Source organism: Tricharina praecox (assembly GCF_024521635.1).
Source record: "Tricharina praecox strain CBS 144465 chromosome Unknown BZA05scaffold_22, whole genome shotgun sequence".
Classification (NCBI taxonomy): Eukaryota; Fungi; Ascomycota; class Pezizomycetes; order Pezizales; family Pyronemataceae; genus Tricharina; species Tricharina praecox.
The window spans coordinates 611,864-623,421 of NW_026250424.1; the positions used below are offsets into that span (position 1 = coordinate 611,864).

Consider the following 11,558-nt stretch of genomic DNA (forward strand, 5'->3'; position numbering starts at 1 on the left):
CCTTGACGGGTGCACGTGTAGTTACCTGCTGTACGTATGCGCTTTGCCGCGAAAGCTTGTTTGCCCTCCAGGGTGTCTCCCGAGCCCTCGTGCCCAGACAATTCCGAGGTTCTGAAGGGGAGAGAGCAGAATAGTAGGTAACATATGTAGCAGCATCTAACCGTCTACGTAGTACGCACGCGGCCACCCGCCCGTTTGTGAAAACAGGTGGACAGTGAACTTTCGCGAGCGGATATGAATAGAGCAAGCAAACGGACGTCGGAACTCGCATGTGTGTATGTAGTGTGCACTGTGCGTGGGGTAACATGGGACCAGAGGCTTGCACCACCACCACCACCACCACCACCACCACCCAGCACCGCCTCCTCGCACGCACGCACCAGCTCAAAAGTCCTCCATCCTGTAGACCTCGTACGCGGGGACTTCATACGGATGTGTTCTTTCCTCGCATCAGTACGCATCAGCAACCATCATCATTCCCATCTTCATTCCCATCAGAACCACATCACATCACGCACGGCTACGCACCTTTTCAAAGCCTCAACAGCCCCCCTCGTAGTCTCATCGCCTATGCACATGATCTCGCACCTGACCTCGTAGACCCTCTCGAGGCGGTAATTCTCCTCGCCGGGCTCCCGCTTGCCAATGGTGGGGTTTGCGCCCCGCTCCGCGATCGGAAGGAACTGCCCCGTCCCCGTGCTCTCGAAGCTGCAGCTGGTGTACGCCTCGCCCGCGTATGTTCCCCCGCCGGCCGCGAAGATGGCGGTCTTCACCCGCTCGAGCGCTGAGGTCGGCGTGTAGAAGATCAGCTTGTACCGCTGCGAAGGTGAAGGCGAAGGTGGGTTGGCGCTGCTGCTGGTCGAGCTGCTAGACAGCTGTTCTTCGGGCTTCTGCCCGCCACTGCTGCTGCTGCGGGTGCTCATCCACTCGCAGAACTCCTACCGTTGCGGTGCGGTCAGCCGCTCTGCCCCCTTCGCGAAGTGCAGTACCAGGTATCACAGATGTCTATCATAGAGAGAAGGGGAGAGAGAAAGAGAGAGCCGCACTCTGAACGCATCGACGCCCGTCCCTCCATTGAGGGCGTACTTACGGACAATAAACGACGGCCTAGCGCCGGGCCCGAACAGGTGGCCCGCGTTCATGCCGTCGAACTCCTTCCACGAGCCGTCGGCTTGCTGCTGGATGATGACGTCTTCGCCGCTGGTGAGGGACCCGGGCGTGCTCATCTTTGGGTTGGTGTTGGTGTTGGTGAGAGCTATGGGTGTGCGAGAGAGCTGATTGGTGCGAGACAGGCGCGGAGAGGTAGCATGGTAGCAAGGTAGAGGACTCCCGTTGCAAACGCCAAGACTACACACGAGTCCGGAAATACCGGTACCAACGCGGCACCGTAGGAACTCGGTTGAAGGGCACACGCGCCGTGAGACTCGGATAAACATGATGACTGGCGACAGAAATCGCCGGCTTGTGAGGAGGGGAAAAGATTCTTGTGACTTCCTTACAACAGATTGGCTGGTCAATGAAAAAAGAACCGTTGGAGTTCAGTGATCTTGAAGCCTGAAGGCTATCGCTACAGTCTTGGCATGCGTGGGTGATTGACTGTGAAGTTCGCTCGGCCGGTGAGGCGGTGACAACTGCGTCTTGTAGAGTACTCACGTACGCGGCGGTTTGGGCCTCTCGGATAACCATTGCATGTAATAACATCAAGGGTATGTTTGGAAAGGCGGACATCACGGATGTAAAGAGAACGTTAGGCACCAGACCCTCCAACAGTTAGTCAATTGAAATGGGAACACTGGTTTAAACAGTTCAGTTCTGGTTGATTTTGTTCCCGGTTCAGTCAGGAACAGTGGCTGTCAGTTCCCAGTTGGTTTAGGTAGGTCCAGCAGTTGTTCCCGGGAAAACTGGCAGAACTGTCAGTTCAGCGGATGAACTGCCAGTTCAGCCAGGCCAGCCGAAGTGGGCGAGATAGGTTCCTCTGGTCACCAAAAAAGCGATAGAAAATGGGTTCAGTACTATTTTGAATGGTCACGGAAATAGTTGTAGAAGATGGGTATGTATTAATTCTGAATTGCTACTCTGATGCTACCTAAGTACACATCATTACGGCGATTGAACCTCTTGATACTCTCTAGAGCTTCAATACTCAAAGAAAAGCCGCGCAACCTCAGCCGATATGGCTGGGATAGACAGAGTGTCAAATTGTCAATCGCCATTCGGCTGAGGTTAGGAAAACGTCTTTGCTGAAGGGGTTCCTGTTGAAACGCACGAGAAATAGTCTCACTCGAATGTATGATGTTTTGTATGAGAATTGTCCTTTCATTGACGGCTATCTACCGACTCTTTTATCCTTCTACCGGCGACTACCTGCCGGCGCCGCCGCCGCTGATCACCCACACCGTAGACTGTTTGACCTGATAGGCGAATGGGAAACTGATATTCGCCACTCTGTCACCATTCGTCAAGTTTATTCGAACCTCCTGCATAGCGCGTGTCTCCGTGTCGAGTAGAGTAGATACCGGTATCTAGTACGGTGCCCGGGGAAGAGAGAAGTCTTTATTGACAGAGAAAGTCGCTCCACGTAAAAGTCGAATTTCAGATCAACGACCAGCAGTTCAAATTCACAATTGCGACGGACTCGTCATCGGTATTTCCTTTCGGTACCGTACCAGGTATGTAGGAAGTCCAAACTCCCTCGGTCCAGCCCTCTCGGTCCAACCCGAGTGATATCCCATGTTCGAGCCCGAGCCGGGGGAGCGCAGCTGACGGGATGGCGGGGTGAAACTCAGCCGGGTAGCCCCGCCACTTTCGACATTGCGCGCTAAAAAAGTTCGAATTGCAGGCCCAACAATCCCGCAGCTCTTCGTCGTTGTCAGCGCCCTACTTCCGGATATCCAATTCGACCCAAGAAAACGATGTACGCTGTACGGTTACGAGCGTCCCGCGCTCATCTGGGAGTATGTTTTTTTCCTCCTCTTTTTCACGCGCACACATACACAGTAGGAACGGGGGGCGTGTTTAAGATGTACACTTTCTTACTGTGGCTACTCTACATAGGCACTCGCACGATCTCCGTCGTTACTGGCCGTGAGAGCTCCCTTCTCCACGCATGCCGGCCACATGAGGCCCGTATTGGGGTTCGTCGGTCCCCGTCCCCGTCCGCACACTTGCATACCCCGCTGGCCCGCGCACGCACGCTGACGCTCACCTGGCAGCGGATCCGAAGACGTCGAGTCACCCGAGGCCGGCGCGCGCATTCCTTTGAGTATCCAAGCGAACTACTTCGAGCCTTTGCGGCGGCAGGTAACGCACGGGGGGCTGGCGGTGTGCGACCTGCAGCTGCGGGCATACAGCGTGCGCAATCTCGAGATCATGGCAGATTTTGCGCTGCGGGCGGCATACTACGCGAAGCTCCCCGCGTTCGGACCTGTTCCGCTGCCGAAGAAGATCGAAAGATGGACTGTACCGAGGGGTAACTTCGTCCATAAGAAGTCCCAGGAGAATTACGAGAGGGTTACCCATAAGAGGTTGATTAGGATCAAGGATGGGCACCCAGAGACCGTCGAGCTGTGGCTCGCGTTTCTGAGGCAGCATCATTACCATGGTGTCGGCATGAAGGCGAATGTGTGGGGTTGGGACGAAATTGGTATCCCCCCTCCCCCGGATGTTTCGATTTGGCTGGAACGATGCTGACTGTGGGGCCTGCAGGCGTTGGCAAGAAGATGAACGTCAGTCTCGAGACATTGCGCGACGTTCCCCGGCCGAAGTACGCCCATTTCGGCCCGAGGAAGAGTTCGGAAACCGCCTCCGCGGCACAGGAGATCCTCAATAGCCCCGAGTACCGCGCATTGGAGGATGCTGTCGGAGACCTACCCGCCATGGAGGCTGAGGGAGCTGCTCCGGTCGAGGAGGCTGCTGCTGCTTCGTCGGCTGCGGAGGCTGCTGTGGACCTGCCGGTTGAGGAGGCTGCTGCTGCTCCTCCGGTCGAAGAGGTTACTACGGACTTGCCGGTCGAGGAGGCTGCTGCTGCTTCTCCGGTCGAGGATGCCGCCGAAGCTCTGCCGGTCGAGGAGGTTGCTGCTGCTTCTCCGGTCGAGGATGCCGCCGAAGCTCTGCCGGTCGAGGAGGTTGCTGCTGCTCCTCCGGTCGAGGATGCCGCCGAAGCTCTGCCGGTCGAGGAGGTTGCTGCTGCTTCTCCGGTCGAGGATGCCGCCGAAGCTCTGCCGGTCGAGGAGGTTGCTGCTGCTCCTCCGGTCGAGGATGCTGCCGAAGCTCTGCCGGTTGAGGAGGTTGCTGAAGCTTCGCCAGTTGAGGAGGCTGTTGCAGCCCCACCGGTTGAAGAGGCTATCGGAGCTCCTCCGATTGAAGAGGCCGCTGTGGAACCACCGGTTGAGGAGGCTGCTGTAGCTTCGCCGGTTGAGGAGGCTGCTGTGGAAGTACCGGTCGAGGAGGCTGCTGCCGCTCCGTTAGTCGAGACTCTTGAGGACTTGCCGGTTGAGAAGACTGTCGAAGCTTCGCCGGTTGAGGAGGCTGCTGTGGAGCTACCGGTCGAGGAGGCTGCTGCCGCTCCTCCGGCTGAAGCGGCTGCCGTAGCCCCTCCGGTCGAAGAGGTTACCGGAGCTCCTCCGGTCGAGAAGGCCACTGCCGCTCCGTCGGCCGAAGAGGCTGCCGATACTGTGCCGGTCAAGGAAGCAACCGATGCTGCTACGGAAAAGACTGTAGTACCGCCGAAAGAGCCGGCAAATTGATACCGTAATGACTCGAAATCGAAAATATACAGTATTAATTCACCATTTTTCGAGAGAATGCCTACATTGCCATCAGTGCGACAGTAGTGCCGTGTTCATAACTCCTGGGCTTAAAACGGTGCCATTGTTGACACCGTGATGTAGTGATGTAGTGATGTAGTGATGTAGTGACGTAGTGATGTAGTGATGTAGTGATGTAGGCTGGACGGAAAGAGAGAGAAGATGCGGAAACAAACGTGATCATTGGATTTCACTCACGGAGCGAAATTATAGTAGGTATCACTCGCTTCGTCCCTGTAAGATCCCAAATAATGATGCCACAAAAACACAAACCCAGTAGTATCCCAAGACCTGTCGCGATTTCTAAAACCCGTATCCTCCCAATGCACAACAACACAGCAACGTTCATGCAAAAAACCACTATTTACTCCAAAGATCAGCCTAGACTTCCAGTTTCCCAGTCTTTTGTCCACCAGCCTCGGATCGAGACTCGAGACCATTGCAGAGACGCCTGTAGGCTGGCTATAAACAAGATGCCCGAATAAGACTGATTCTCCTCCCTTTGGAGAACATGCGGAAATAAGCATGATCATTATATTTCACCCACACCATGAAATTCTGATAGGTATCACTCGCTTTGCCCCAGCAAAAGTCCAAATAATGATCAAGTAAAATCACAAAAACACAAAACCGGTAAAATCCCAAGACCTGCCGCGATTCCTAAACCCCGTACCTATCCTCCCAATACACAGAAACACAGCAACTTTCATGTAACAACCCACTATTCACTCCGACCATCAGCCCCGGGCTTTCGGTTTCCCAGTCCCTTATTCACCAGTCTCGAGTCGAGACCCGAGACCACCGCAGAGACGCCGTAGGCTACTGTAGGCTGGCTATCAACAAGATGCTCGAAGTTCGAACAAGGCTGATTCCCCTCCTCCTTTTGAGTCTTTGACATTTCCCTGAAACTCGTCTTCCTCGCCGGTATTGTAGGTATTGTAGTTCGCCACCGGGAAAGTCACCAAGCACCGCCAACATCGTCCTCGGCATCTACCAAGACCTACACACAAAACGATGATGGCAGTAGGTAGTCGAAGAAGCCAGTTATGTCAGCCATTCCAGCTGTGCCGTCCAGTAATATATTCGGCACCCCATCGAGGCCTCTGCCAGTTGACTCAGAGGTGGTAAAGCTGGTGACATTCCAGTGGTGAAACATTTTGCGCGAGTGCTGCACTGTGGAGCAGCCAGCAGCCAGCCCACACAAGCAGCCGGCCGACAAGCCACTCGCCCATCAATCTCCACTCGCCCATCCATCTCGATCTCGATTCTCCCGTCGGATTCTTCCAGTCCTCGCCAGTGCCTCCGATAGTCCAGTCTAGTCCGTCTTTCGGCAAAAGCCGGACTGAACCTCTCAGTTCAGTCCGGCTGGAAGCGTGGACTGGACTGGGCAGTCTGCGCAGCTGGTTAGGCTAGACAGACTGCAGTCGACTGGATGGACTGGTAGGTACTTTGAATGGAAAATGTTCGATATCAGTAATGATTTTTTTTTTGTACACGTCTATAGTACATACAGTTAGGTATTGCAGATCCTCCTCGCACAGTGCATTAAGCATAGTCTCCATCTCCTTGATATCGCCATTTGTAGCAGCTACAAGACCATCTCGTTGCCAGCTTTTGAGACGTCCCAGTGCCTCCAGTGCATCGTCACGCATGCTGCAGCGGCGGTGTGAGAGTGAGATTTTGACCCAACTAAAACCTCGTTCTGGCTCTGCGCTCATGGCGGAATGCTCAAATACTGGAGGGCCATTCTGGCGAGATATTTCCAGCCAGGTTCAAGTGATTTATTCACCGAGTACTGTACCGGATTGTCCATGGAACCGCATGGAGGCGGGTCCTGCTAGAAAACCTCCATCATAACTGTATTCAGACAGCGGTGGGGTACGAGATAGAGAGCTGGCATGGTACGAAAAGAGAACATTTGGCAGGTTGAAAGAGTGATGCCCGCTAGCCATATGGTTCGACCCAAATTTTTTAGAAACTGGCAGTCTGTCAGTCGACTGCAGTCCGAGGCGGCAAATCTTTGGGACTGACTGAATTTAAACCGTCCTCCAATTTTATGGACTGGGCTGGACTGATGCAGTCCAGACTGGAATATCGGGAGCACTGGCCGTAGGCTGGCTATCAACAATATGCCCGAAGTTCGAACAGGGCTGATTCTCCTCTCTTTGAGTCTTCGACATTGACCTGAAACTCGTCTTCCGAGCCGATGTTGTAGGTATCGTAGCCCGCCATCAGGAAAGTCAAGTGCAATGCCGCACACCAAGGACTGCCAAATAACACCGTCCTCTCCTCCTCGTCGACCAAGACCCATAAGACGGTAATGGCAGTAGGTATGTAGGTAATCAAAGATGTCAGCTATACCAGCTATGCCAGCTATGTCGCCCAGCAACATCTTCGGCACCCCATCGAGACGTGTGCCGGTTGACTTAGAGGTGGTAAAACTGGTGACATTCCAGTGGTTGAACATTTTGCGCGAGTGCTGGCGAGTGAGAGAGTGAGTGCTGCCCTGTGCAGCCAGCCAGCAGCCACATCACGAGCAGACAGTCGACAAGCCACGCACCACTCGTCCACCCATCTCGATTCTCGACTCCACTCCCGTCAGAATCATCCAGTACTCGCCGCTCGCTGCGCCGCCACAGACTGAACCTGGCAGCTCAACCAAGGGAGCAGATGGGAACGCTGCTGTGCGGCCTATAATACTCTAGCAGATAGTTGGAGTACACACTTACCACGCGCGCACCGTTCCAGTACCGTTCCAGTAGTTACCGTACCTACATGCCGCAACATCCAGCCCGCTGGACATACCGAACCTGCCAATCTTGACACTCATCCATCCCCACCTTCTCTAGATAGGCCCGAAAACTAATGTAGGTACCTAGAGTGCTCCACAGTCCAGACTCCAGACTCCAGCCTCCATACTCCACAGTACTTCATATGGCATAGTTGTGTGGTATAGTTCCAAGTAACTGTTATGGAGCTGCCGGCCTCGGCCCCGGATCGGACTCCAAAGTCCATTGCATTGCATTATCCAACCCGCGGCTACGGCCCGGCCCCAGCCCATGCTATCCACCTCTTATGCACCCCACTGTTGATCCCCGATCATTCACTATGCAGGCTACAAGTTCATCACTTCACGAATCACTTTACTTCACTTCATGGGTCAAAGACTAAAGCCAGAGTAAATGTGTAAACAAATCAATCCTATATATACACCCATCAATACCGCACCCATCAATACACCCATCACTCATCAAGACACTCATCAAGACCAATAAGACGTAAACGTAAGTAGACGTAGAGCACAGATCACGCATTGAAAAGAGAAAAAAACCAAAAGGGTAATCAATATTTTCCGCCTCCCCCCGTCCATAGCCTACATACACACGGCTACCGTCCCGTCCCGTCATAAAAATGAAACCCAGTCTTAGTACTCCCAAAAGAAAACAAAAAACAAAAAACAAAAACAAACACCGCTAGGAACGAAAGACAATCAAAATAATAACCGGTAACAAACGAATTACAAGTCCAACTTCGGGTTGGAGCCCGCTATTCTCCCGATGACGGTGGCCGGGGCGTACTTAGGGATGACCTCATCGTCGTGGAGCATAGCGAACTCCTCGGTCGCGTCGCGTCCGGCAAAGTTCAGAATAGCCTGAACACCGCCGGGGTGGTCCTCCAGGAAGCCCGTGCAGTCGAGCACGAGATCCTTGACGACGACCCATACGTCGTCCTTCTTATTGTGCTTCGCTACCTCCTCCATGGTGATCTCGTTGGTGGGGATCACAAACTCCTTGGGGCTGGAAGGGGCCACCTTGGCAGGGTCGGCACCCTCGGCTCCGGCCTTGTACACGGGGTGCGTCGCGGTGTGGCCCTCGATGTCTGATTGACTGCCTGAGGACGCGGCGGCGCCGCTCCAGTCGACGGTAACGCGTCCGGGCTTGCTCGGGTCAATGTGTAGCGAGATCTGACCGAGACGCGCGCTGGCGTTGCCGGCACCCCCCTGCGAGAGGACCTTCTGGAAGAGGTATTCGCTGGCGGACTCGCCGGACACGCGACCGTAGACGACGCAACCAAGCAGAGAGGACCCTCCGAGACGGTTGGCACCGTGGACACCACCGGCGACTTCTCCACAGGCGTAGAGACCCTCGAAGGGCTTGCCCTCCTTGTTCAGGACCTGAGCCCTGTCGTTGATCTCGACTCCTCCCATGGTGAAGTGAAGCACGGGCTGCATCAGGGCGACGTGGAAGGTGTCGTTGATGTCGAAGGGGGTGTTGTGGAAGAACTTCTTGCCGTAGGGGTCCTTAGCCTTGCCGTCGGCGATGTCGTTGTAGCTCTGGAACACCTTCTGGAGGTGGGCATCGCCGCAACCGATCTCCTTGGCCAGCTCCTTACCGGAGATCTTCTTCATCAAACCACGACCGGAGTAGTGGCGAGTGTGGAAGTCGAGGACGTTGGAGGCCTTGCTGTTGAGGACGAGGCGGATGGGGAACTTGTTCTTGAACATCTCGCCCGAGACGTAATCACGATGACCGAGCTCGTCGCAGAAGCGGTCGCCAGTGGCATTGAGAAGGATACCACCCTCACCACGGAGAGCCTCAGCAGCCAAGAACTTGGTCTTCGCATCGGGGTCCTTGGGGTCGACCAGGCCGGTAGGGTGGACCTGAATCTTGTCCATGTCGATGCCGTTACCACCGAGCTTCATGACCATCTTCTGGCCGTCACCGGTGGCGTGGGTGCCGTTGGTGGTGGACAGGTTGTAGATCTCGGGACGGTGCAGCTTGATGAGGGAGTCCTCAGTGAAGTCGGCGGCGTAACCACCGGTAGCCAGGATGACGGGGCCGTTCTCAGTGTGGATCTTGCCATCGTACTCAAAGTCGACACCGGAGACGAAGTTACCGTCGTTGTTGATCTTTGTGACCTTGGCCTTCTTGATGATCTTGACACGATGGGGCTCTGTCTCGGCGAGCTCCTCGAGCTTCTGCATCAGAGCGTAGGTGATGGCCATACCGGGGAACTTTGCGTCGTGACCACGGTGGGTCCGGGGCTGCGAGTGGCCTCCCAGCCGCGAGACCAGGGTCAGATCGAGCTTGAACACGTCCTGCAGCCACTCAATGGCGGCGGCCGACTTGTAAGTCAGAACCTTGATCAGATCTGGCCGCGCCTTGTCGCGGGCCGACTTCAGGGTGTCGTCGTAGAATTGCTTTACGCTGTCACGGATCTCGGCGTCGACTTGCGTGCGAGTGAGAGCGCCGTTGATACCCGAGGTAGCCTTGGTCGAGTTGCCGCCAAAGAAACCTGTTCGCCACAGCACCGGTCAGAGCGGAAGAGAGAGAAAACGATGATAGAGAACGCACCCTGCTTGTCGAGAACGAGCACGTTTCCTCCCGCCAGGTAGATGGTGTGCGCGGCACTCAAGCCGGACAGTCCACCGCCAACAACGATTGCTCTCTGCGACATGTTGTGTGTGTATGTGCGTGTGTGTGTGTATGTGCGTGTGTGTGTATGTGCGTGTGTGTGTATGGAACGAGGAGCAAAGACGACGCAACGCTCGTGTGAATAAGAGAGAGAGAGTGAAGGTGAGAGTGAAAGGGGATTTATTAATCGAAGCCGACGACCTTCTTTTCGGATTTGTATGCGTAGTCCGTTCGAGGAGTTGGAGGAGGAGAGATGGACAGGCAGAGGAGAAGAAGAAGCAGGCGGGCTCCGGTTATGTAGCACTTCACATTCCAGCAGCTGACTGTCGGCGGGAAACTCGACTCCACCATGCAGTTGCCTCGGCTCAGGCAAAGGGCGGCGATACGGCAACGTCCATCTGTGTATGGGCTGGCAGCTGGGCCATGTAGCTGCTAACTAGCAGAGCACCAACGGGCGAGGGGCAGACTCCCCGCCACTTGGGGCTGGCTGACAGAGAAACAACCCTGACCTTCGCCCTTTCCTCGGCCGCTGATTCGTCGCGACAGCGTTGGGTCTTCCCCACACAGCGCGTTGGCGGCTTGTGCTTGCTGTGCATCCATAGCGCGGCGCTGGAGAAACGAAACCACTCAGCCGGCATACCACATGCCGAGCTCGAGCGTCCGTCTGTCCCATGTGAAAGCCAGGCCGTCGCCAACCCCGGATATCCATCATCATCCATCTGGCCATGCAGCCGAGCCCAACCTTGCCCAACCTTGCCTCGCATCTCACCCATCCACACGCTCACCCACGCACGGGCTGTTGTTTCGCCTCTCCCTTCACACGTGAGCGTGAACGTGACGTGCTTTTTCCCAAAGGCCCCATGATCTTTTTGTTTTGTTTTTGGAGACGCGAAGGAAAAAGAAGAAAAAATACATCTCCCTGCATAGTAGTCAGCTTTCACGTGTCGGACTGTGCATGTCCCGCCGTCTCACTCGTCCGGACCGTCGTCTGGGGGGGATGTGTGCTCCGCAGTCCGGAGTCCGGACAGATTCCTGTGAAAATCGGCCTGACATAAGTAGGATGAAGCACACATGTGACATGCATCGTTGAGACTCGACCTTGGCCACTTGGCGGGGGAGGGCCAGCGTGGGCCGAAATATGTAGCGGCCAAAGGAGGGCGAAGGGCGACGAGCGTCACCGGATTGGATTGACAATGCCCATCCCGCAGTCTCGTTGAAACTTGACGGCCGTTTCCACGTTGCCACATTCACCCATAGTTTCAGTTTATTCGGTCGCCGAGACGCTCGCGATTGCCCCGGTTGATACATTAGGGATTGCCGTATGAAGTACCTATGTAGT

General features: G+C 55.2%; 3 protein-coding genes across 3 annotated transcripts; 1 reads left to right on the forward strand and 2 right to left on the reverse strand.

Annotated features, from left to right (window-relative positions):
* Positions 1–322: 322 nt before the first annotated feature.
* On the reverse strand, positions 323–1,290 carry BZA05DRAFT_406094 (uncharacterized protein). Its single transcript, XM_051484473.1, has 2 exons — positions 529–1,290; positions 323–439 (listed from the first exon to the last, which is right to left on the reverse strand). Exons 1-2 carry the CDS (start codon positions 921–923, stop codon positions 385–387), a joined length of 450 nt encoding a protein of 149 aa, XP_051337203.1. The 5' UTR covers positions 924–1,290; the 3' UTR covers positions 323–384.
* A 1,531-nt stretch (positions 1,291–2,821) lies between these two features.
* BZA05DRAFT_132027 (uncharacterized protein) lies at positions 2,822–4,873 on the forward strand. Its single transcript, XM_051478804.1, has 4 exons — positions 2,822–2,954; positions 3,055–3,134; positions 3,213–3,643; positions 3,706–4,873. Exons 1-4 carry the CDS (start codon positions 2,913–2,915, stop codon positions 4,743–4,745), a joined length of 1,593 nt encoding a protein of 530 aa, XP_051337204.1. The 5' UTR covers positions 2,822–2,912; the 3' UTR covers positions 4,746–4,873.
* Positions 4,874–7,978: 3,105 nt separating this feature from the next.
* BZA05DRAFT_406103 (flavocytochrome c) lies at positions 7,979–10,662 on the reverse strand. The gene is made up of 2 exons (XM_051484474.1): positions 10,160–10,662; positions 7,979–10,100 (listed from the first exon to the last, which is right to left on the reverse strand). Exons 1-2 carry the CDS (start codon positions 10,260–10,262, stop codon positions 8,323–8,325), a joined length of 1,881 nt encoding a protein of 626 aa, XP_051337205.1. The 5' UTR covers positions 10,263–10,662; the 3' UTR covers positions 7,979–8,322.
* Positions 10,663–11,558: the final 896 nt, after the last annotated feature.